The following is a 26,502-nucleotide window of genomic DNA, read 5'->3' as shown; positions in this document are numbered from 1 at the left end:
CTCTACCACTTCTGTACACTGATGAGTAAATATTGTCACTTATTTTGTGACTTCAGCTAATAAGAGGAACTAGAAGTGTTCTGTTGTGTTTTTATGCTTTGTATTTGGCTCACCAGTTTGGCTGTAAATAAATTGCAATTGGCCATCAACAATGTACTATTAGATATCATTATTTTCTTCCCCTTAGCCACGCGCGTTTGCCTGTCCAGCTCTGAAAATTGTTCAACTCTGAAAATACTCGCTCTGAGAGTTGTTGTTTAAGGAGAACTTGATTGAGATTGTGTTTATTGAATTAGATTTATTCAATAGTGCAGGCTCTGAGGTCAAGCTGGGATTATGTCTGAGTTGATTGATTTCTGATAGTGTGTTGGTGTGTCTCTGGGCTGCTGTATATGTGAAAAGGCGTGTTTGTAGTCCATTTCACTCTCTTGTCCTCTCTGCTTCCATCTCTCTCTGGCTTATGTACGAGCGCCCCAAGGGTGCCATTGGGGTGTGAGTGTGTCCGCAATAGAGAGGGGCACATGGGTCACCCTTTTGAAAGGATAAAATTGAAATTGCCTGTATGAGAGCTCGTGGTGCCGGGCCCTGGAGGCCAGATTACAGTGATTCACTGTTGGGGTGACATTTAACAAAGGAAAAAATGAAACTTTGGAATATATAGTAAAAGAAGCTGGAGGGAAAGTTATGTAGCAGTCCCTGGTGCTGTGACCCCAGCACTGGTCAAACTTTTTATATTTTTTTTTACCTCACTTCTTTGCACTCTTGGGATGGAGTTAGCAATCATTAAAGGTGAGAGAGGTCACAGCTCTTTCTCTCATGTGGTTTGGATTAGCCAGGTTGGGCTACACTGGATTACGGCCCTCATTAACCTGCTGCTGTGAAGGAAAGGTGCAGTGCAAAACTCTCAGTAACATTTCAGTTTGATATATATTACATTTAGCTCACACAGAGCTGAAACACATTAATTAAGGGAACACTTAAACCATGCTTAGTATTTCAATGATGTAAGTTGGATTAAATATCACACAAACTCTGAGTAAAAAATTTGTGTGAATTTCATCATGGCAAATCATAACTGACTCCGTAGTGAGCATAGCCCCCTCATGGCAGATGACGTCTCTGAACCCTTTCACATCTGTCACGTGCTCTGTGTGAACTTGCTCTCATCTGTGAGTAGAACAGGGTGCCAATGGCAGAACTGCCAATTCTGGTGTTCTCTGGCAAACACCAATCAAGCTGCACCATGGTGGGCTGTGAGCACGGATCCTGCTAGAAGATGTCAGGCCCTCAGGCCGGCCTCTTGGAGTCTGTTTCTGACAGTTTGATCAGAAACATGCAAACTTGCTGGAGGTCATTTTGTGGGACTCTGCTTGGGTTCCTCCTGTTCCTCCTCCCAGAAAGCAGCAGATTATTGTCCTGTAGCTGGATTGTTGCCCTTCTATGTGCCTGAAAAGCTCTCCATGAGGTAAAGCCTATGCCCTGGTATCTCCTCCATGCCCTTGAGACTGTGCTGGGAGACAGCAAACCTTGTGACAACAGATATGGATGTGCAATCCTGGAGGAGCTGGACTATCTGTACAACCTCAGTGGGGTGGAAGCATCACCTCATGCTACCAGTAGTGCCAAGGACACTAGCATAATGCAAAACTGTTTTATTAAAACACGGAAGACTCACACCACCATTTCCTGTGGCCACAACCTGCAAAACCAATCCTTTTTTGGGGGTTGTCTTGCTGTTGCCTCTCCAGTGCACATATTGCCACTTGATGATTGTGTTCTCTTCATTTTTTGTACTTGTTCCTTCGTTATGAAGTATTCAAAAGGTGAACAGCAGATAACATTGTGGCAATCAAGTGGCATTCAAAATGGGATTAAGAGGTTTTGATATGACAGAGGCTGTACTTGTGATGGGTTCATCGTTGCTTTTTGTTTAGCAGTGGAGGCTTGTGCCTTATTGTGAACTTTGTTCATAGATATGAGAAATAAAATAGGTGTGTGTGTGTGTAGGAGATGACTCTGGAAGAGCGAATGCTGATCACTGACCTGAATAAGTGTGACTTTGGAGAGCTCCATGCTATGCACAAAGAGAAGGTGGAGGCAAGAAAAAACATGAGCAAAGAAGAGAAGCTGGTGAGTATGTATTGCATTTTTATGAGAGGGTGGTGGGGGGGTAAAGATCAAAACTGATTTTATTGTTTTTGTTGTTTATCTTCTTCATGTAATATTTTGGAAGCCACAAAAACTGTGACCTACACCGTTTCAACAAATTTCATCAGCAAATGCCTTTACATGAACTAGATTTCAAATACGTGAATGTCAAAACTAAATAAATGATGTCTGGTTAGCTGAATGCATCAAGAACCTAAGTTAGAGATTCACATAACCTTTTCTAAGAGTGCAGCAAAATATTCCAGTTCCAAGGGCCCAGAAAGAAATCATAAGACAAAATGAAAGCAACTAAAATTAAATAAAACTGAAACAGAAATCGACTTAAATAATAGACTTATTGTATGTTCTTACCTTTTTTTGTGTGTACTTGAATGTGAGGGCACAGGTTGTGTCAAAGCATAAGCAACTCAGCTTCACCATTATTTACAGTAGTAACAAATATTTAAACATGTTCATTTATGGTTAATTCAAGTTGTAATATATTACTCTTTGTAAATTTGGCCTAGAATTCTTCCTATGTACATCAATGCTTTTTTCCTCCTGATTGTTATGCAGTAGTGAATTACTGTCATTGTGTTTGTTACTTCATCTCAAATATTCAAGGTTATAAAAGAAGCTAATCAGAAGATTTTAGAGGAATATGGCTACTGCATGTTGGACCACCATCGGGAACGTATTGGTAACTTTAAGATTGAGCCTCCAGGGCTCTTCAGAGGCAGAGGAGATCATCCTAAACAGGGCATGCTGAAGAAGAGAATCCAGCCAGAGGACATCATCATCAACTGCAGCAGGTAAGTCCTAAGGTACAGGGTTCTTAAAATGAGTGAGTATGGAGGTGAGTTTTAAGTCAGTTCAATGATGTGCTTCACATCTTAAAACAGGAATTGGAGGCTTGGTGGTTTGCCTATTCATGTGTCAGCACTGGGTTCTTGGTTTCAAGTTCCGTCTAGGTGGAGTTTCCATGTTCTCCCTGTGTCTGCAGGGGTTTCCTCCGTGGTCTCTAGTTTCCACCCGCAGTCCAAAAACATGGAGGAATTGTGAATTGAAGTGAATTGGCTACTCAAAAAACCTTTCCTGGTGTGAGGGATTGAGTGTGTAGGTGAATGAATGTTTGTATGTGAGTATGCTCAGATATATATTGGTGCTCTGCCCTGGGTGAATCCCCTAATGCCCCCTATGCAGTCCTAAAGGTGGACCGTCGCTCCTGGTTAAGAGTATGCTGTGCACGTCGCCGCATCTCACCAGTGTGTTGATTGAATGTTGAATGGAATAGCATTCTGTGCTGTGTTGATTGTAAAACGTCCTTGGGTGTCTTGAAATGTGTTATATAAATGTAACCATAAATAAAATACTTGATTTTGCATCATCATATCCTAACATCTCGTTTTTAGTGTTGAAATACATTTTTAAATTTCTGATGGGACTGTTGGATCTTGTTTCTGTTTAAAAGGCAGTCCAGGTAAACACGTCTGGTAACTTCAGAGTAGGGAAAGAATATACAGATGTATGTTAATGTCTTGGTTTTTTATGACTTCACTGAGTTAATCCATAATGAAAGTCTTTACAGCTTATTTTTCATCTATATCCATATATAATTTCCATGTATGAACGGGAGAATAAGTTAAACTTTTATTATTAAAAATCATTGCAGGCTGAAGAGGAAGTGTAATGGTTTATGGGTTTTTGGTTTGTTTTTTAATGGAATGTTATGATTTGTAATTATTAGTGGTGTCTTCTTTTCTATTCTCTTTAATGTTATGACAATTTTTGGGAAAAAATAAGTAAATCATTTCTGGAATTTATTTACATGCCAGTTAAGGCATCATGCTAACCTTTGGAAAAAGCATTGCTCTTTTACAGATGTTCCAAAATGATGGTTTGCAGGCTGATTTAGTCTTGTGTGTTAAAATGCCTTTTTTTCTAGACTCTTAGGTAAACTGTGCTCTTACATGCTGTGATCTTCTTTGCAGGGAAGGCCGAGTCCCAGAGCCCCCTGCTGGACACAAATGGAAAGAAGTTCGACATGATAATGGTGTGACGTGGTTGGCCAGCTGGACTGAGAATGTGCAGGGCTCCTGCAAGTATGTGATGCTCAACGCAAACTCCAAGCTCAAGGTATAAAGAGTTAAATGTCTCTCACTCATTAGCTGTTGCTTTCCTTCTTCTACTTGCTGTATCTCACTCCATTTTCTCCCCCTCCTTCATTTCCTCCTCGCCCCGTGTCAATCTGTATTTGCCTCTGTTGGTTAATAGATTAGGTTTTGATGACATTTAGCTGTAGCGCTCAGTGCTGGTTAATCAAACAGAGCACAGAATGAAATGCATTCAAAAGCCATGCAATTTTTTTTTTGCCTGGTCCCCCTCACCGTGTTTCATCTCATCATTTGTCTCGCTCCACTCACCGCCTCTCACACACACACAATCAAATCAGGATGCAAAGCAATCAATTCCATCATTACTCAATTACCCACGCCTCACAATAAGCAAGGTTATTCCCAAAGGAATGCAGATGTAGAATATGGTTGTGTATACACGTTTCCCCCCTTTTCTCACTGCCTGTGTTCCTTTATTTCATGTCTTTTATTTATTTTTTATTTATTTATTTTTTTCTCTTCCACTTCACTCTATAGCTATGAATGTACACAGCTTGGTTTGCTGGAGTGTTACTGTGGCAACACAAGGTGTAGAGGGTAACAGTGTTGTGGGCCAATTAGATTGCCACAAGCTACAGGCACAAAAACATAAGCTAACCTTTGACACGTAGGTGGGAAGGAAATTAATACACAAATACGCCAACAGGGCCAACCTCAGAAGTACGCCATTGAAAGATTGTCAGGCTTTCACTTTTACTTGGACTTCACCTCTTCAAGTATATGACCTTACTTAGTGCAGTAAAGTATTGCTTACATCACTGTTTTTAAGGCACTTTTTTAAAATTTCTTCATAAAACCCTAAAATGCATAGAGGCGAGGGTCAGGGAGATCATTTTTATCATTTCAAGGCTAGTAGTGTGTTTTTAAATGCTGATTTGAATGCTTTGGAAAGATGAGCACTATGGTCAGATAAACTAATGTTTTACAATGTCCAGGGTGAGAAAGACTGGGAGAAGTATGAAGTGGCTCGCAAGCTCAAGACATGTGTGGATGCTATCCGAACCCAGTACCAGGAAGACCTGAAGTCTAAAAGTATGGGCATTCGCCAGAGAGCTGTGGCCCTCTATTTCATTGACAAGGTCAGTACAAGCTCACAAATAAACACTCGTTTTCTGTTGTACTATGAAATTTCTTTTTGAAGTGTTTGATGTAATAATAATTTATGTAAATAAATACTTAACTGTTAAGTAAACACACTGTTCAGAGAACATTACTCAAAGTGTAAAAAGTTCTGATAAATTGCACTGCTAGGACTTCACTCCAACTCAAATGACCACCATGAAGGTCACATTCAAGAGCTTATTGAAGCTCGCAGACATCTGCTACTGCCTACTAAATTATATTTACCAGAAATTTATTTCAGCTTTGTTGGCTCTGTTGAATCAGGTCAAGCCTTGCAACCATGAAATCTTGATATAATAACCTATAAATCATTTATTTAATTTCCAGTGAAGACAACCATCAAGATACTGTGCCCTCTCTTTGCTTTATTGAAGCTTCCATTTGATTCAGGAGACTTGCTTTCTGCTGAATTCTTCCGAAATATTTATCTACATCTCCAAATTTTAGTCTAATGTATTATATAGAGGTTAGCTGGGGCAATACCATTTTATCATAGGACATCAGTAATGTTTATGATGGTTATGATAACAAAAAATGATTATGATTAAAACTGGATAAGAAATCTGGATGTCTCTTCAGAGATGGGAATGGCTACTTGATTTACTTGGTTTAAGTTTTTAAACCTTCAATGGTGTTCTGAGAACAACCCAGTAAACAAAATTATCCAGCCCTCAGACATCTTATCTTCCACATACATGAACCACTCATCTGAGGTTCGACACATATACACTATATTGCTAAAAGTAGTCATTCTCCCAACCAAATAACTGAATGCAGGTATTTTGATCACTTCCATGGCCACAAGTGTATAAAACCAGGCATAGGCATGCAGACTCTTTCTACAAACATTTGTGAAATAATGAATTGCTCTCAGGAGTGCAATGAATTCCAGCTTGGTGAAAGGATGCCACTTGTCCAGCAAGTCCAGGAATGAAATTTTGTTACTAAATATTCCACACATAACTATCAGTGGTACTATAATAAAAGTGTAGGCGATTGTGAATGACAGCATCTCAGCCATGAACTGGTAGGCCACGTCAAATGACACGTCAGCAGAGGCGTAGAGTGCACAGAGGACGCCATTTTTATGCAGAGTCTATTGCTACAGACCTCAAAATTAGTGGCCTTCGGATTAGCTCAAGAACAGTGCACAGAGAGCCTCATGGAATGGGTTTCCCTGGCAGAGCAGCTGCATCCAAGCCTTACGTCACCAAGTGCAATGCAAATGTTTGCCACTAAGCTCTAGAGCAGTGGAGACTTGTTCTCTGGAGTGATGAATCATGCTTCTTCGTCTGCCAATCTAATGGACGAGTCTGGGTTTGGCATTTGCCAGGAGAACAGTACTTGTCTGACTGCATTATGTAAAGTGTAATATTTGGTGGCAGGGGATTATGGTGTGGGTTGTTTCTCAGCAGTTAGGCTTGGGCCCTTAGTTCCAGTGAATGGAACTTTAATGCTTCAGCATACCAAGACATTTCATGCTCCCAATTTTGTGGGAACAGTGTGGAGATGGGCCTCTTCCTGTTCCACTATGACTGTGCACCAGTACACAAAGCAAGGTCCTTGAAGACATGGATGAGTGGGTTTGTGCAAGCCAGTCAAGTTCTTCCACACCAGTCCTGACCTCAACCTGATAGAACACCCTTGGGATGAATTGGAGAGGAGACTGTGAGCCAGGCCTCCTTGTCCAACATAAGTGTCATCTACAAAACTGTGTTCACAGACAGTGGTTTTGGGAAGTGTTTCTGAGCCCATGCTATAATTTACACTACACAAACCTGTCTGTTTTTAATTCAGTGCCGTCTCAGGGTCCAAACAACACAGCATGGCGGTTTCTCTGGAGTCTCTGAAACTTTTAATGATTTTATGTGCTGTACATTATAAAAGCCCCAGGTTCTTTTCAGTTGAGAATTATTCTCTTTGAGAATTATCCTTACATCTGACAGAATATTTGATGCTCATTTTAAACCAGGTCATGTCATTGACCTATTGCTAATTAAACACATTATTTTGTAGCATTACACAAATTGTCGTTTGTGCCCTATCCCAGCTGTTTTAGAACATGCAGCTGGCATCAAATTCAAAATGGGCAAATATGATCAGCACATCATTGTGTCCTGTATTTATTTACTTTTTGCCTAACGTCCCGATTTTTTCTAGAAATGTGGTTGTACTTATAAGAATAAATTTTTAATTTTGGGAATAATCAAGCTTTAGCTTTTTTCCTGAAAAAAAGGATGTTTGTGTCCATCATTCCACTGTGACAAGATGACTGCAGTGGGTCTTGTATAAGTGGGTTATCATATATCTAATTTGAAATCTGAAAATAAATAGGTTGTACAGGAAATAAGTTGTTTGTTCACTGAACAATGCATGGTACTGTAGCATTTAAAATTATTGTGGACTTTTGACAATCGACACACGTTAGTTAGTGTGTGTGAGCTTCTCTATGTCAAGATAAAAGATCAGAGGTTGAGACACACTATTAGCCTCTACCCTGGCCTGGAGTGTTTAGGGGTTAAGTGCTTACAGGACACTGCAGCAGCCTGCTATGACTGACATGGGTGCAAATTGAGCTCATGACCTTCTGGTAGCTGGACAGCGTCCCATCCTGCTGCAGTGCCCAAACTCCTATGCACAGGGCCTAGGTCCAAGTTCCTTTTCTGAGCAGGTGTGTGTGTGTGTGTATTTTTGTATGTGTCCATCCACAGTTGGCCCTGAGAGCAGGTAATGAAAAAGAGGAAGGTGAAACAGCTGATACAGTTGGTTGCTGCTCTCTGCGAGTGGAACACATAACTTTGCATGACACACTTGATGAAGAAAAGTGTGTGGTGGAGTTCGACTTCCTGGGTAAAGATTGCATCCGCTACTACAACAGGGTTCCTGTTTCCAAAAGGGTAAGACCATGTGAATAATCCTTTTCACCAATCATAGCTTCCACAGCTACCATAAAACATCTGTACATCAGCATGTAGAGCAGGTGTCTTCAAACTGTTTAATCAAAGTGCCAGCTTGTAGTTTTTTTTTTTTTTTTTTTTTGTCTTTTGTGGGGCCAGACTGCAGCCAGAGAAGAAAACATCTAGAAAAAAAAAACACTATATACCATGTCATAAAGTCATAAATGTTTTGAAGTTAGTTGTTTACATTTTCTAAATAATATGACTTTAGTCCCGAAATATAAAGTCGCTGGTGAGTACGGGATGGCAATTTGTTCGGCTTGCGCATCTACATTGAGTTTAACGATACGTGTGTGTGAGGGCACCGCAATAAGCAAAGATATTGAATCTCCAAAAGAGCTCGTTTGAAGTGGCCCTAAAACACCATCGTAGCTGGTGCACTGTCCCTTAATCAATACGAGACGCGATGTGGACAGCGTCTCTCAAAAGGCGCTTTGTCTCCTTACAGCCACAGCCTCTTTCATGTTACGGAGAAACAGTGTAGGTTTGGGAGACGGGACTCAGAGAACCAGATCTTAACTGTTTGTATGAAGTACACTGACGAGATGCTGATGAACTGCTGTATTGTAATTTTCGTCCAAAATGATTGTGAAGAACATTTCAGTAGTCGCTGGATTGGTATAGAGACATGTCCAAACTGTCTCTACCCAACTCTATGCCCTTGGCTAAACAAATTGCGGTAGGCTGCCGTAGTTAAAGGCGGCCAGTCAAATGAAAGCAGCGGGCTGTAGTTTGAAGACCCCTGATGTAGAGAATCGTAGTTTTGTGGCACCCCACACTTATAGTCAGCTGTAGACCTAGTTTAAGACCATTTTGATAGGGAGGCACTGCAACCATAAAGCAGCTTGGGTCAATGTCTTTTGGCTATGGAAATGATTGTTTTGCTTCTAATATGTTAATGGAAGGAGTCGAGCTAGTTTAGATAGCACATGCAAAAAATGTTTGCTTCTGTCAAGCACTGTTTGCCAGCACAAGCTTTCTCATTATTTAAATGAGAACATTTAAGCGAAAGTCATCAGGTATGAAATAATTAGTTCCCTGAATATTTAACAGGTTCATTGAAAGAGGAGGAAAGGTGTTGGAAATGTCAAGCGTAATTGAAGGGAAACATAATTTCCATCCTTCCCCACCAACCCCTTCCCCCCTGGTCCTGTCTTTAAGCAGAAGAGTCAGAGCCTCTGAATCATGGCATCTGGTGCCAGCTAGTGCTATGTGTTTATCTTATATTGCTTTATTTTGTCTTGGTTTGTCTAATGACATGTTGAGTGTTAAACCCCATCTCAAGTGGAAATGAAAGTGTGAGTGTGTGAAAGAGTAATGGAATTAAGGAAGAGGAGGGGGGTGAAAGCAGCTGCTACAACATGACCAGATTGTTCTGTTCAGTAAATGATAAACATGGTAATAACGTGCAAAGCGTGGGGAGTGCTACACCATGCTGCAATCATGATCCTGACAGGTCCACGGACAAGTCAGTCACCACTGTGGTCTTCACTTTGTTCAGTGACTAGAGGATGAAGTCTCTTGTTGCTTTATAAGCATGTCTGCTGGCTTCTGTTGTTTTTTTTTTTTGTTTTTTTTCCTCCCTGCATTTGGCTCAAGGACAAATAGTTATTCAAATGAGGCTATTTTAAAAGAAACACATCTGCTATCAGTAATTAGTTGCATGCATATTTTAGCCTTTAGTTTATTCAGCAGGAGTGGAAGGAAACAGGACTTCATGGAAATGTCAAAAATAATTGAGTGTTATTTCTTTCTCATTCTCTCTCTCTCTCTCTCTCTTTCTAAAGTGATTTTTGCTTTCTCTTTGTTTTAGGTTTTCAAAAACCTCAAGCTTTTTATGGAAAACAAACAAGAAGGAGATGACCTGTTTGATCGACTGAATGTGAGTATAAACCTCTGGGTTTCTTTCTTTGTACATTTTAATGATTAAATAAAGGAATTCAGAGTTAGCCAAATAACTCAAGCCTAAAGTCAGACTCTTCCAGTTCAAGGGGAAGCAAACAGACCTTCCCAGTGGGCATTTCCTGCTTTGAGATTCTATGTAGTATTTATAAGTCATCATCATCTTCTTTTCCACTTTATACATATCAGGGTCGCAGTGGTTTAGAAGTCCTGATTTGAGGGGAAAAAAAGAAACAATCCTGCATGGTCTGAGGGCTGAAATGTTGGGGTATTGATGACCCCACATTGATGTATCTATGTAAAAATCTCCATGCTTCCTACACTGTTTGCTAGCAAATTTCCTGGCAAGCTTTAGGTCATATGTCTGACCTGGCATGCACAATTTGTTTTAAATTGAAAGTGAGTGGGTGTGTCTCTTGAAGCTTGACATGAATGGCAGTGATACAGCAATTGTAAAGAGAGAAAGAGAAAAATGAGAATGAAAAACAGGAGATAAAGATATGGAGGCAGGCTAGTTTGGGAATCGTAGGCAGAACTGCAGGGAGATGATATTGTGCCCTTTTGACACTGTGTGAAGGCCCAAGTGAAGGAGAAAGTACATCTTATGTCTGGCCTCTGATATGTAGGCCTGCAAATCTTACTGCAAATCACATTTCATGCTACTCGTTGTGAATGTGTATAAGTGTATCATAGGGTAGCTGCTATGCTGACTTTTACTTCCATGGAAATAGGCATATATCCAAATACCTGATCCTAGCATAAGCTGGTTCATGTCTAGGTCAGATATTCCATGCTGCTTTGCTTGTGCCAGTGTAACATAGACTATCATCTATGTCTTGGAGGTTTTGAAGGGCTTATAAGTCAGAGACCATCCTCCTTTCTGCCTTTTGGTAAAAGTAATAAAACTTTCTTCACATTTATAGTCTAGATATTCATACTATGCCAGTAAATAGTATTTACTCGTGTCACTCTCTGTTTGTGATTTACTAGTCCTTAAATGAGGTAAAAGCTCACATGTTAGATGGTGGTAATTTGAGTATGTGTTGGTAACCTACGACAAAACAGCTGATGCCATTGAGTCAAACTGTCATTGAGTTTTAGTTGCAACCAGTGCATCATTGCAACTGTTTACATTTAGAATGCTGACTCTAGGTGCTGAAGTGACACACTTCTTCTAATAGGCTCCCAGAAGTGTACATACATCTGAATTGTACATACCCCACATTTTGGGGTAAACATCATTGTATCCTGCTTGTTGTGTTTTGTTGATGACCAAGCTGCTTTGCGTGTCTTGATGGATTTTAAATGGAAGTTTTCTAGTTGTTTGACTTGGCCAGATTTCAAAAAGCCCACATCTTGCATTTTTTTCACATTTATTAATAATTTTCTATTTCCCTCATTGTCCATTTAATAGAAGATGGAAATAATCTGTTTTGATTGGCTACGCTGGATTCTGACTCAAAAAATCAGTATGAAGCAGTGGGCTAGAACACTCTTTTTCTAGCATCTGCATGAACAGTATAAACTGCTGTAGACTGAATAAGCAATGTTTTGTTTTTTTGTTGCATCTCAGGACTAATTATAAAAATGGGCTGTTTGTGCAGCGTGGTCTACAAATGGGGAGCCTGTGGATGAGATTTTGATTCATACTTTCATGCTGTTTCCTTCCCGATTTTTGTCATTTCCATTTTCCACCCTGTAGGAAACACACATGCTACCGAAATTGAAGGGTGAAGGCAAGCTTCCTCTGAGATATGAGAAGCCAACCACTCTTTCTTTTCGTACACCCACTCACAGTTCATTTTAACTAAGCAGAATTCTAACTGCTTAGTTTTTTTGTTTGTTTGTTTCTCATGCTCAAGGATCATCTAGGCTTGTGAATCATCACTTGTTCTAATCATTTGCTGAGCTGTTTTTTTGTGAGTTGGGTTTGATCACAGAACTAAAGAAGGCAGCAAATTGTATATAAAAAGGCACTATATAAGTGTAACTATAGAAAGAAAGAAATAAACTGACAACTGCACATGTGCATTCAAACTGCCATTTTGTTAAAGTTGAACAAATTCCAATGTATTTCTATTGTTAAATAAAAAATGGGATACCAGTTTAAAATAAGACTAAACTTATATAAAGGTTTATAAATGGCTTAGAAATGTTTTATTACAAGTCATTAATAATCATTTGTAACACAGGACTAATAAGGGAAATAGTGACCTCCTTTTTTTCATCTAATGAAAGTGTCAGACCACCTTCTGAAAATGAGGAACACATGGAGGAAAAGTATATGCTGAGACCTTAGTATGTAAATTTAGTCATTTTATATGTTAAGGTGCACCGCATTATCATCAGTGTCTAAAAAGGATACTCTAAAATGGTTGATTTATTAAACTTGATTGTTAAATGGTTAAAAGTATTAACAAATATATTCTAAAGCTGACAGGGTTAATGTCAACTGATGGAGAAGACAAAGTAAGGTAGGTATCCAGAGATTTAACAGTGTAGGTAAATGTGGGTTCACTATTTAGCAAAGAGCAAAGAGCAAACACTGTTGCACTTTCTATGTGTTATAAATAATTATTAATGATGTATAATGCAACTTAATTAATAAACTTAATTTATAAACCTTTAAGGTAAGTGTAGTCTTATTCTAAAGTGGTACCAGAAAAGGAATGTTTGCACAACATTAACTACTTATGTTCCAGGTCCAAACCTTACAAGCTTTATTTTAATTCCCATCAAAGTAAACAGAGTACCAGAATGAGTTTTAATATCTCTGCACTTTAGAACCCCCCCGCCCCCAGTATCTCTGTAGTATAAAGCCGTTCATTTTGATTTGACTAAGACCCGTGGTAAAATTGAACAGTAAGGGCTTGGTTCAGTGGTTCTCTTTTAAGGTATGTTATATTTACCTAATTGGTTTGATCAACAGACGCAGCTGAGGGGTAAAAAATCCCAGATGCTGGAAAACGTGAGTCAACATTGTACGGACATACAGAATTAGCCAGGCTTCAGTGCCGACAGCCACAGCAGTTGGTACAGATGTTCCGCCATCCTATTACAGCTCAAATTTGCAAAAATATTCCCAGATCAAAGCTAAAAGTCTATGCTGTCATTAATAGCCAGCATATATTAAAGTTAACCTTGGTGAGGGGGACTGCAAGAGTGAAGGCTGTTGTCGTGAGCACAGGAGGGTCATGATGCCATTCTGGAATGCATTTTTCTTGTGGGAATTTTTTAGTGTTTTTTCTAGTGTTGTAGTGTATCTTTTCCGCTTAATCCATTTCAGGGTTGTGGTAAAATTGAATATAATGCAGGCATTTAACACCAGAGTCTTAAAATGGATGACAAGTTAACAGTTCCCTGGGTTCTTAATAAATCATTTGTGACATACGTTGGTTAAAAATACTATGTGGCTCAACCACTGTCCAAACAGCTTGTGCAGAACGACCACTTTCAGCTTCTATTGAAAATGAGCCTGTGTTTGCTTTTAAGCTCGAGAAGCCCAGCAGTGAAGTGTAAGGAGCAGAAAACCTGGTTTTTAATCACTTTCACTTTGTTTACTTTCTTCACTATTCTCATTTTCAACATATTTAATCATTACACATTTCTCCACGGACGTTGTGTGTGTATTTTTCTGTTAACCTCATCTTTGCGCTCTCGTGTTTATGTGGGTCCATCCCTGTGATTGGGGAGACCAAGGCGAAGAAGCAGGAGAACTCTAAAGTGCCTGCTATCTAAGTAAGATAAAGGACAACATCAAAATGCCTTGTTTTATCCCATGTTTTCCACTTAAGGCAGGTCACAGTAAAACTAACTGGATTGTTTAATTTAACAGATTGGGTTGTGTGGGTTGGTAGGAGCTCCAGGTCTCCAAATGAATGTGCCAGTGCGGTTTGTAAACCCTTTTTTTCTTGCTTAGACAATAAACAAAATGATGAATAAGGCACAAGATGTCCCCTTTAAACATTTTGATCTTCAGGACTACAAAACCGACGTTACATAGCAAAAGGCTTGTGGACATTATTAATCTGAAATAACTAGCTGTTGTCCAGCTCATCCCAAAGTTATTGGGATCCGTTTTATTACTTTATTTACTGCTCCATATTCCACTGTTGTGCCCCCTTTTAGCTCATCCTTTCATTGAGGTTTATGTTTGGTATGTAATCGTTCTTGTGGAGATTATGTAATAGTGTGAAATGCATTATTGAACATCTGAGTTCAATGGGTGCGCTTTAAATCTGAATTCACTAACTGTGTGCAGTCTAAGCATAAGTCTACATATATATGTGTGTGTGTTTATTATTATTATTTTGATCAAATGTAAATATTTCACTGTGACCTGTGTGTGTAATATGTATTTGTCTTTATGTAGGAATCTGCTGTTACATAGATTATTTCGATATCTTTATTCATTTGAATGCCAGCCAGAGTCGATGAGGAATCTTTTTTTTTTTTTTTTTTTTTTTTCACAAAAAACTGTGTTTTTTTTCTTAAGACAACAGTGCCATCTAGTGAAATGAAAGCCGTGATGAAATGATGGTGCTCTGAGTTTGTTCATGTGGATTTAAGTGTATACTAGACATATCACTCTCTCTTCTGTTTTTTTACCCCTCTTTCTTTCCAGACATCAATGCTAAATAAGCATCTGAGTTCTCTGATGCCTGGACTTACTGCCAAGGTTTTTAGGACATACAACGCCTCCATCACTCTGCAGCAGCAGCTCAAAAAGCTTAGCAATTGTGAGTATCTTTTTTTTCTTTCATTCTCTAATTCCTTCCTGACTTAGTATTTACATAATTCGTTATTGGTCTTTCTGGCTTTCTCCTTGTCTTTCTTGTGGTTATGGTGATAAGCTTTGTCTTCAGCAGACCCCCTTGGCTCGCAAGCTTCAAGCAAAGAACTAAAGATAACTTTGGACAATAAGAAGACTTTTTCCTGTGGCAATAAGTCTTCCTACTTATATTCATTGTGATTCTCTCCACACCTTGCCTCCAGTGGAGAATTATTTGCATATGAAAGCTATGCTTCCTTTTGCAGGCCCATGCTTATATTAGGGCCAGCTTTCATGATTTCCCTGTGTTCTGGAAGTGGGCTGTGTTGTATGGACTAAGCCTTTTACACTGGCGGATTTCACAGACCACTGATCTAATCGCACAGCTCACACAGCTGGAGTGGATGAGTGGAGACATGAGGCAATACATCATTCCTGTATTTTGAAGCTGTCAGAGACTCCTGTGGTAGTCAAAATTGGTGTTTGTAACACTGCTTGCTTTGGTCAAATGAATGAAATGTTTATAGATTGCGGCAACACACTGAGATGCAAGAAATTAGGTTTGCGATCCGTATGCAATGAAGCCTTTGACAAGCCTCTTGCTTTACCGTACCTTGGGTGAGTCGTCCCCCGACATTTCTTAGAGGTTGCTCACGCCAAAGGTTTTGATTGTGATAAGGAAACTTTTTCTATTATTGACCAGTATGGGAGCTGGAGTGGAGTCCAGAGGAACATATGCCTCAGTGCTGGCTAGCTTTGTGCCCAGTCAGCTTCTCACAGCAGGCCATATGTTTACCACATCCATCATTCTAATCTGTGGTGTTGTGTGCTTGCATCCATCCACAATTAAGTTGTGTTTTGCATGTTTATGACCATGCTGTGCTCAATTTTTAGCAAATAATTTAGCAAAAAAAAAAAGCAAATTGTTGCTGTGTCAGTGTGGCAGTCTTTTCAGATTGTTTGTGTATTTGTGTGAGATGTCGATCTTTATGCGTTGCAGCTAAGAGTAAATCTGTTTACCGTATCTGCTACAAGCCATAATTAAAACAACTACACACACAGCAAGGGCTCAACCCACGGGTGGTGTGTATGTGTGTGTGTGTAAGCATGAAAGTAACAGATGGCAGGGATGTAAGTGTTAAATGCTCAAGCACCGAAGCACACTGCAGTCGCTGTGTTATGCACTTTAGTTAAAATAATGGGGAATTTCTGTCACCCCATCAGACAGGAATGTATTTCTTTTAATTCAGAGGAGAAACCAAGAGCTCTTGCCCTTGCAGCAAGTTTGTACAAAAATACATAGTTCTTTTTGTAGTTAGGATTTCCACTGTATTTTCACTTTTCTTTTTTGCATATCTGAATCACTGAGATGTGAGGTGATACACTCTATAGAGATCTACCAGCTATGCTTTCTTTATACATTCATGGGAATCAGGGCTGGTAGATTTATTATGTATTTATCTTACTGGGGTCATAATGTGGATGTATAGAATGTAGGAGAAAATGGTGGCAAGATGGGAACAAAAATATTTTTAATATGCTATGAATATGATAAGCCTAGAATTGCTGGTGTGAATTAACCCCATCATCCCCTTTTTCATTTTGTCTCCCTCCCTCCACATCTAGCATCAGATAACGCAGCTGAGAAGCTGCTCTCTTATAACCGGGCAAACCGTGCGGTTGCAGTTCTCTGTAACCATCAGCGAGCGCCGCCAAAATCCTTCGAGCAGTCCATGGCCAACCTGCAAGCTAAGGTCAGGATGTTTGAAATGAAAAAGCAGAATATATGCTAATGCACTGTAATTATTGTTCATCATTATTACACTTTATCAAGCTAAAGAAAAAGTCTATGGCTTATGAAAACGTGTGCTTTCTAATATCTACTGGTTTGTTGGTATGTGTTTTAGTTGTATCAATGGTAATAGAGGATTCATGTCTTTCCTTTCTTATGTGTTATTTTAGATTGAGAACAAGAAAGAACAGCTAGCACTGGCTAAAAAGGAGCTGAAACAGGCCAAGGCAGAGGCCAAAGGAAGTTCAGACAACAAGCTGCTTATGTAAGGGGTTTTATTTATTTATTTAAATTTGCCGAGTCTGCCGAGGGGTATTAGGCAGGGATTTTCCTAACCTGCCAAAGTGCTGTATGAATAAGCACTGGGTGCCTATGTGTTTGTAGCATGGTGCAGAAGAAAAAGAAGGCAGTACAGCGCTGTGAGGAGCAGCTGCTGAAGATGGAGGTTCAGGCTACAGACAGAGAAGAGAACAAGCAAATTGCCCTGAGCACCTCCAAGCTAAACTACCTGGACCCACGCATCAGTGTGGCATGGTGAAGTTAAACATTACACGCCAGTCATACTAGGACTAAAATACTAAGTAAATATTGGTGTTTATGTTTTATGTTTTACGTTAATGTTTTTTTTCCTATTTTCAAGGTGTAAGAACATGGAGGTGACTCTAGATAAAATCTACAACAAGACCCTGAGAGATAAATTTGCCTGGGCCATTGACATGACTGAGCAGGACTTTGAGTTCTAAGTTCTCACTCCCCTCTCTGACACATTCGAATTAAGCCTTACATTTCCCATTTATTTTAGAAGCAACTTTTAAAACACAAATGTTGTGCTGTTAATGTTTTTTAATACTGTTCTTTTAATATCAAAATTTTCAGCTACGAAATAAATGTCTATACAATAGTCATTGTCCGATCTGTTTTCTCCCAAATATTAAAAGCATGCACAACAATATTTAATTTACTCAGTATTATCACAGGTTTGTTACTTGTTGCTCTGTTGTCTCCACCTGAGTGGTAAGGGATTTAAGCTGGACAGTATCATAGCCAGGATTTACCAGTGTAAAATAAACAAATAAAAAAAAATTATGAAAAATAACTTTGTGATTAGTCTGCAGTATGTAGTGTCACTACCACACAGCTTCAAGATTTCAGGGTTCTGAGTTTAAGCCTCTCATCAGGTCACTGTTGGTGAGGAATTTGTTGAGGAAAACCCCTGTGTCTGTGTGGCTTTCTTCCTCTGGTTTCCTCTCAGTCCAAAAACAGTTTGGTAGGAGGATTGGTTGGACAAATTATCCACAGCTTCGAGTTTGATAGACTGGAGCCCTGTCCAGGATGTGATTGTGTGTAGGCTCTGGATCCACTGCAGCCCTGATCAGGATGAAGCAGTTTCAAAAATCATAAGTGAATTATTACTGTATTTACCTTAAAACACTTATTACTGATATGTATTGATAAACAAACATTTTAGTGCTCCAAAATGCTACAGGCCAAACAAGAAAGATGGACTGGTTTAATATATAATTTATATAAACATATGTTACACAAGTAGTGTCGCAGTCGCACACATCCAGGGACTCGGAGATTGTGGGTTCAAGTCCCGCTCTGGGTGACTGTCTGTGAGGGGTTGAGTGTGTTCTCCCAGTGTATGCGTGGATTGGTGACTAAAGTGTCTAAGTGAGAGTGTGTTGCCCTGTGAAGAACTGGCACCCCCTCCAGGGTGTGTTCCTGCCATGCACCCAATGATTCTGTGTAGGCTCCAGACCCACCCCAACCCTGAACTGGACAAGTGGTTTCAGACAATGTATGAATGAATTGCCATTTGATCCTTTTTCCTCATATTATTTTGAACTTGAATCTTGTTGATCCAAAAAAAATTAAAGTAAATTTGTCATGTTGCAAGCTTTGAAGTATCCGTTTGAAAAAGATGTCCTGGAATAGCTGTGGGGACTGTTTTTAAAGTGGTAAAAGCTAACTGTTAGTGTGTTGTTAAAAAAAATAATTTTTGGAGTCATTGGTGCACATGTTTGTACAATAAAGCTTACAATAAGCTTTAATACAAATGTTTGTATTAAAGGTCCTGATAATGAATTTATGGGGCTCTGTTGCTATGATCCCCAATAAAGATTTTATGGGCCCATTTTGCTTAGTGTGAATGCATCCATAGATATAGCACTGGAAAGTATTTTTGTATGTACAGGCTTAAAAGTGAGCATTTTCCCTGGTACAGAAAATGCTTGTGGTTGCATCTGATGGCATTCTCACTAGACACTTGTTTGTGGGTCTCTGTGACAGATATTTGACTGAGGTGATACATGTGACATAGGAATAGTTGCCACTTTGTTTAAGCATAGTAAGGCCTTTGTTCTCTTATTATCATCTCTCCTTTTGCTATAGCTATAACACAGCTTCAGGAAAAGTTTAGCAATCATGCAGTAACTTCTGGCTTGATCTGATCGAACCAAGAAAAACAAGGTGATTATTTTGTATGAAATAATTTTAATAGCAGAAATTCAGTGGAAACTGGAATAGTGTTTGAATGGCACACGGGCAGTAGTGCTCATATTACAGTAACAAAAACCTCAACCATGTAGTAGGTAGGCATTGAACTGGGTTTAAAATGTTATTTGCAATATATTTTAAAGGAAAACCAAGTTAGAGAAAAGCTGCACTATTAGGAATGACTACATTTCTGACTCTACATTTCTGTATAAAAAGAACTATACAATGACACATCAAATCATATCTGTCCACACTAGAAAGGAAACGTTCATCACTCTTGGGAAACGTCTTTATCCACTGTTGCTTGGTAACCTGTGTAAGAAAGTACACCACTTTTAGAGCATAGAAATCAGTGACTGGGAATGACAAAATCAAAAAAATAGTTTTTTTAATACCATTTCTCCATGATTTTGCTTTCATTTTTAACTGTATTTTTCAAGCACAGCTATGTGTAACATCATTTATTAAAATGTATTAAATAAATGGTAAGTGTACAGTAGGTTGTCATTCACAAGGCAACATGATGACTTCATAAGTATTTCATGACCACTGACAAAATGAACAAAAGCTGCTTTCACCATTAAAAAATTAATAAAAATTAAAATGAATGACGCCTGTTGGAAAAAGGCTGTAGAGGGGTTGATATAGTTTTGAAAAAAATTGTAGCCTTATGATTAATGACCTACAGTACAGTTTAATCAAATATGTATTGTTTAATGTGAAAAGCGATTTAACTATAATATTACCTTTACTAAGACGCCTCGCCTTCTTTGGCTTTGTTCTCTCCCTCTACCTCCTCCACCCCAGCCTGAGTCATTAGGTCAGCAATGTTCTTCTCTAGGTCATCGATGCGTGTGCTCATCTCGTCAAGTGACTTCAGTTAAGGAAGACAGAAGGAGCTCTATCTAGCTTCTGCCTTAATATCTCTTAACTTCTCATAACTCACATGTTCAAGTAGTGGCAAAGGGTAAGCATACTTTCTTCAGTCATAAGTTGTTTTTGTTTTTAGAGCTGGTAACTATTACATGACCACTGTTATACTATGTGAAAGATGTCTGTACAGTTACAAGGAGTATATGGAAGTGAAAATTCACATTTATGTGGGCGTGGTACTAAGTCTAGTACTGGTATGAGCAAAGCACCGCTGGACATGACTCGACAGTGTGTTGAGAAATCACCATTGTTCCTAGACAAGTGTCATTTATTTTCTTAATATAATAAGCATAACTAATGTCCCTAAGACTGGATACATACATGTGTACAGGTTGCATACACAATCTGTTTTCTTAAGTTCCTCATCAAATAACTATATAAAAAAACACTAACTCAAAAGAAATATGCTGTTCCTTTGCCGCCAAATGACCAAACACATGACTGTACCTGAAGGTTTATTATGGCCAAAACAGCTAAATCAGTGGTAATGACAGGGAGTGTCTGCTGTAGTAACACCTTCTATTGAACAGGGAAGGCTTTTCACTACAAGTTGGAACGTTGCTCTAAGTATCTGATGGGCACAAGGGCACTGTTGATGTTAGATACTGATACTAAATAATTAGTTTGAATAACAAAAAATCCCTCAGTTACATGGACATGCTCCTCAGCCCAATGCAGCTTCCTCACAGATATCTGCTCTGGAAAAACTATGAGCTGTCCCTCAGCCTCTTAAGTTAGCATTCCAATATATATCTTCCAACTGTTTTAGAAAACTGAACTTTTATCCTTTGCATGTCTGTAACTTTAAACTTATACACAGTTTATACTACACTTCTGTATTCTTTTAAATATAGCTAAATAGCTAATTCTGTGGACTTGGTTTAATGTTGCATGCAGGCATTATAAATAATGTAACTTATTCTTCTATATGTAATTTGAGCTCTGGCTAACTCATGCACATTTAATTCCCATCAATTATATGAAAATTCCATGTTCTTTCCTTTCGTTTTTTTCTCTTTTTATTTATGTTTTTAACTCAATTTTATACTGCAAACAAAAACATTGAAAGTGATGTGCAAGGCTCTGTTCTGAATATTCCACACACTTGGTGGAATCTTGGAGGATCTTGGTGGAATTTTACAAAAAGCGGGATTTCTGTTAGGCAGAAATCTGCTCAGATCAAGCTTGTTCAATGGTAAAAGAATTGTAGGAATATTCCTATAGGCAATCTACACTTAGTTACATAGTTACAGACAGAAATATTGCTTCGTGGAATATCCCTGGTGACTGTTACTGCCACTAATAAGAAATTAGAGTCTGAACGTTTCTCTAATAAGTCCAATTTCATATAAAATTATTCTGAATGGCGTGGTTTAAATCTCGGTCATTGAAATAAGTAGCTTTTGCCATTCTACTTTATCCCGTGGCGTCCAGCGATGTGTGTGTACCAATGAATGTGTTTTCTATACTCAGTATTGCCCACTGCTTCGGTAATCACAGAGAAGGATATTTCTCCCGATTATCTGATCTGACATGGTCTGGAATTTGTCCTGCATCTGCTGAAGCAACGTCTGCACCTGTCAGAGAGAAAACATCACAGCGTTCACAATGGGAGCTACTTTAGTTAGGTCAGAGTTGGATATGCATATAAGCTAGCGCTATATGAGATAATTCGTTACTAGTGTTTGGTATGGGCAAACAGGACAAACCAGTTAAAACTAAACAGAAGCTTAATTTCAGCATCTCGTTTAATTAAACGTTACCGCCCCTTGTACACACGGTAACATCGCGCTGTCATTACTATAGTACATTAAATGAACAGAACTGTTGTCAGGTTCATATTCGGGTTTCCTCCCTGCCCTTAGCATCAGGCCTCTCGCTAACCGGGCTTAGAAAACATATGTACTGAGGCTTACCACAGCTGTAAGATCCTGCACGGATTTAGGGTCTGTTTCTGCCATTGCTACTGCGAGAAAAGACTATACAAAGCAAATAAATAAACACTATATAACACCTAAACTTAGCTGTAGCTTGATAAACCCTTCTCCACAGTAATCAGCTGTTCAAATCACGTCTCGCGAGAACAAGATACGAAATCGCGCGTTAGCAGCAGTTTCTCCTCGAGTGTGGCTCTGTCCCAAATCTTTGTTCACTAGTTTACTCTCCTATGGTGTATACAAAAAAGCATTTTTTTTTCTAAGTTAGACAAGTCATCTAAGAGGCAAGAGAAGCCATTAGGAAAACGTTAGACGCTCACAAGGAAACACCATGAGGAGCATTTTAAGAGGTTCCTTGTTGAGAACAGGAACTTTATCGCCATTATTATTACTATTATTTAAATTGATTTTGGATTACTTACTGATTAACATTAAACTCCTTTACTTATGAATTCCTACATACATATGACGATAATGAATGAGAGCGCTTTTGAGGCTCAGACTTAGCTATCAACACCAGAGTAGAGCTGATTAGAGATAGACATTGGGGAAATATTTTTTCCAGCAAAATTCTGATAATATCTAAATAATTGTACGCCCATCTCACACACTGCTTGTGGAAGCTATTTGGAAAGATATTTGCAGGTTTGAGACTACCCAGGCTTATATTACTAATATTATGTAGGTCTGTATGTTTATAAATTTACATGTTATGTAAATACCAAGAGTCTGTGGTTGTCAGGGGGCGTGTTTATGTTGCTATCTGGGGGCGTGTCCAGAGGAGCGTTCTCACCCAAACACAAACATCGGGAGGAGATTGTTAGCTTCCACTGTTGTTCAGTACTGGAGCATTAAGGCATGGAGAATTAGGACGCAAAGAAGAGCTGAGGAGTGGAGGAAGCAGAATTAAACTATTGGGACGTACGTGTTCATTCGTGAATACATCATTAAACGCATGTATTCATACACTAGAAACTGCCCCATTCATAGCACACACTAGCGCAGGGGGAGGGGTCTGCCTCTATTCTCAGCTTGCTGCCTTTTACTGCTGAATATTTAAATAATTTATATATAAGCTTCGTTATTTCTTTCTATATTGAGCACAGTTTCCTACCTGCCTTTCTTGACCTCTCTGTGTTTGCTAAATCACAGCCCCTCTAGTCTATGGTAGTAATGCAGTGTGCCTATATGAGACTCCACTGACGTATCTGCTGTACACAGAAGCATTGACGGCAATGGAGGTAAGACCTACACTTTCTATTGCACATAATCCTCAGCGAATGTCTGAAAATACTACTACGAGTTAAAAACATTAGCTAACCCACCGCGGTGCAGAACGGCCGTGTGCTACCGATAGACAACTTAATGACCGAGTCTACTCTACAGAGCGCTTTAGTCAGAGTCAGACCATACCCTCTCTATTCGGTTTCCTCTCGACATTAAGGCGGATTTGTTCGTTCACTGGAGTGGAGCCAAAGCCTAAAAAAGATAAACGCTTTCATGTAAAATACAGCTATTTCGGAACACGTGGAGATCCAGTGTTAAGACACCGTGAGAAGGAAACCTGGTGAGAGTGTATAAGTTTTTAACTCAAGACAGACTAAATAAAGACAATGCCTAGATTTTCAAGCCAACTGCCTTATAAAAAATAACTTGTCCGTTGAAGGATCTGAGTGAGTGAGAGAGTTATTCTTAGGCTGGGATCAGTAACGTTACTGCTGGGATTAGACTGGGCTCCTCAAGACGCGTTATTTTATGTATTAAATAGAAACGCACAGAAACATTGACCTGTTAATGTGCCAGTAAAACACAACTGATCTTAAATATATTTATAACTTTGTATGAAATGGTCAGTTCTGTAGGGAAAACAGCAATACTAAATAACACAAAATATTTCAGAACACCACAGCTCGTATTCAGTTTTCCTTCATGCAATACAGTTTTGATGAAATATGAAACTTATAAAATGTCATGCCTGTCCATTAAAATTTGTCTTCATTTAAGTATGGCCAGATGTATGTATGTTTATTTTGTCCCCACCCCTATCTCCGCCCACTCCTTCGCTGCAGCTTTTAAGCCACACTGTTTGTTGACGGGATTGGTTCCTTTGGTTTATGATGTAAAAAACGTTGGCTGTCTGAATACATGTTTTTGAGAAATTTGAAACACTGACATTTCAAAGCTGACATGCTCAGCCGTGGCAATCATTGCTTATTTGACTCATGATACGTCTTCTAGCATTTGAAGGGACACTAGGTAAGATTTGGGATATTTCTTATTCTTAGTGCTTCCTCTAGTATAATTTATTTTTACAGCACTGTACTTAAATAATTGGGGAGGAGGGGGAGTGGTTTCCTACCCTCCACCAAAAGTTACATAATGCAGTTTCTGCAGTTCAGAGCCCAAAGTAGTAAGGACAGAGGCACTGTTCACACTATTAGAGGTCAGTGAAGCATTACAGTGATTTTTGAACCTGTAATTTTAGGGTCAAAATGTTACACAGTGTTTCTTTAAGCAACCCAACACACACGTTAACAACTTGATTTTCATTGTCGGTGACTACAGTTGTAGGATGTGATGTAACAACACCCAGTAGAAAAGAGATTCTGTTGATGTTGTGCTTGTCATTTTAGTTTAATTCTTAAAGAGCCCAAATCTTAATTACTTATTAATTCTTAACTTTTAATTTGTTAGTAAACACTGTTGAAATTTATAACTTTGCTGTGCATGCTCCTGACTGAAGAATTATTGTATAGCAGCAAAGAAAAAAAGGGCTGTTTTGAATGTACTGCTTTTGTGATGTCAAAATAAACACAACAAATTTGGATATATTTACATCTTACAAAAACAGCACTTTAACTCCCTATTGATGCTGATTTTGTACATCCCTAAAGTAGAATTGTCATTTTGTAGTATGTCATTCTTATATTAGGAACCCTGGGTCATAATTAAGGAATGAAAATTTGAATTTTGCTGCATGCACACTAACACTAGTATCTCATCCAATGCACAGTGTGGTAGCTTGCTTGTCGAATATACATAGCATTTCTTATATTTCAGCAGCTAAACAATTTCATCTCAGAGGATCCAGTGACATCATGAGGGAAATGTATGTAAGTCGTAACATATCTGGTTTCCAACTGTTGTTTACCACAGACAACTGCAGTCTTTTTGAAACAGAATTCAGTTTTCCTAGACCAGGATTTCGGCACGGTGGCGCAGCAGGGACCTGGAGGTTGTGTGTTCGATTCCCGCTCCGGGTGACCCTCCGTGAGGAGTTGGTGTGTTCACCTCATATCCGCGTAGGTTTCGTCCCACAGTCCACATTTGTAGGTGGATTGGCGACTCAAAAGTGTCCGTGTGTGAATGAATGTGTGAGTGTGTGTGTGTTGCCCTAGGAAGGACTGGGTGTATTCCCGCCTTGTGCCCAATGATTCCAGGTAGGCTCTGGGCCCACCTTGACCCTGAACTGGATAAGCGGTTACAGATAATGGATGGAAGGATAGACCAGGATTTCCTATTATAGGCAAAACACTGGCTAGACACACACTGGAGGGGGCGCTAGTCCTTCACAGACACTCGCACACTTTTGAGTTCGTAGAATGGACTAGAATACCTTGAATGGACTACATATGTTTTCAAAATATATAGAGTATTTCAGTTAGGATTGGTTTTGGAATAAGGCAGTATAGGCAATTAAGAGGAGAGGACTTTTACATACATAATTCTTAAAATTTCAGTTCTCAAAACATCATTTAAACAGATATTCATATTAAGATTGATTGCAACACATTTTGATGCATAAAAAACATGCCATGTGGTTACCAGGGGAAATAAATAAAATGCAAAAAATATGGGCCCTATTTACTAAATAATATATTGCTGCATAATTTCTCGTGTTCTATGTTCATTGTTTTTCCGCTTCTTATCCTATTATCCATTATCTGTAACCGCTTATCCAATTCAGGGTCGCGGGGGTCCAGAGCCTACATGGAATCATTGGGCGCAAGGCGGGAATACACCCTGGAGGGGGCGCCAGTCCTTCACAGGGCAACACAGACACACACACACACATTCACCTACGGACACGGACACTTTTGAGTCGGCATTCCACCTACCAATGTGTGTTTTTGGACTGTGGGAGGAAACCAGAGCACCCGGAGGAAATCCACGCGGACACAGGGAGAACACACCAACTCCTCACAGACAGTCACCTGGAGCGGGAATCAAATCCACAACCTCCAGGTCCCTGGAGCTGCGTGACTGC

At 39.2% G+C, this 26,502-nt stretch overlaps 3 protein-coding genes across 8 annotated transcripts in view; 2 read left to right on the top strand and 1 right to left on the bottom strand.

The window, feature by feature from the left end:
• zgc:173742 (DNA topoisomerase I, mitochondrial) overlaps positions 1-17,893 on the top strand; it is a 34,445-nt gene extending 16,552 nt beyond the window's left edge. For both annotated transcript variants that reach the window (XM_066685125.1, XM_066685126.1), the window contains exons 10-20: positions 2,008-2,130; positions 2,773-2,960; positions 4,140-4,284; positions 5,258-5,401; positions 8,156-8,341; positions 10,215-10,283; positions 14,928-15,042; positions 16,701-16,828; positions 17,037-17,131; positions 17,251-17,400; positions 17,507-17,893. In XM_066685125.1, the coding sequence (XP_066541222.1) occupies positions 2,008-2,130; positions 2,773-2,960; positions 4,140-4,284; positions 5,258-5,401; positions 8,156-8,341; positions 10,215-10,283; positions 14,928-15,042; positions 16,701-16,828; positions 17,037-17,131; positions 17,251-17,400; positions 17,507-17,609 (1,446 nt within the window). In that variant the 3' untranslated portion in view covers positions 17,610-17,893. The remainder of the gene's footprint in view (positions 1-2,007; positions 2,131-2,772; positions 2,961-4,139; positions 4,285-5,257; positions 5,402-8,155; positions 8,342-10,214; positions 10,284-14,927; positions 15,043-16,700; positions 16,829-17,036; positions 17,132-17,250; positions 17,401-17,506) is intronic.
• Positions 17,894-19,355: 1,462 nt separating this feature from the next.
• hsbp1b (heat shock factor binding protein 1b) lies at positions 19,356-22,427 on the bottom strand. Its single transcript, XM_066684595.1, has 4 exons — positions 22,215-22,427; positions 21,809-21,875; positions 20,112-20,235; positions 19,356-19,677 (listed from the first exon to the last, which is right to left on the bottom strand). The coding sequence occupies exons 1-3, from the start codon at positions 22,257-22,259 to the stop codon at positions 20,117-20,119; spliced, it is 231 nt and encodes a 76-aa protein (XP_066540692.1). The 5' UTR covers positions 22,260-22,427; the 3' UTR covers positions 19,356-19,677; positions 20,112-20,116.
• Positions 20,254-26,502, top strand: part of si:dkey-246g23.2 (solute carrier family 66 member 2) — a 75,244-nt gene continuing 68,995 nt past the window's right edge. For 2 of the 5 annotated variants that reach the window (XM_066684591.1, XM_066684590.1), the window contains exons 1-2: positions 23,016-23,156; positions 23,388-23,476. The gene's annotated coding sequence lies outside the window, so the exon portion shown is untranslated. Of the gene's footprint in view, positions 20,333-23,015; positions 23,157-23,387; positions 23,477-23,667; positions 23,803-26,502 lie in introns of those variants that run through there. The other 3 variants (XM_066684593.1, XM_066684594.1, XM_066684592.1) reach the window with 3 other exon arrangements.

The sequence above is a fragment of the Hoplias malabaricus genome, chromosome 11 (genome assembly GCF_029633855.1).
Source record: "Hoplias malabaricus isolate fHopMal1 chromosome 11, fHopMal1.hap1, whole genome shotgun sequence".
Taxonomy (NCBI): domain Eukaryota; kingdom Metazoa; phylum Chordata; class Actinopteri; order Characiformes; family Erythrinidae; genus Hoplias; species Hoplias malabaricus.
Note: the sequence above shows the minus strand (reverse complement) of the source record. Positions and strands in the feature narration are given on the sequence as shown.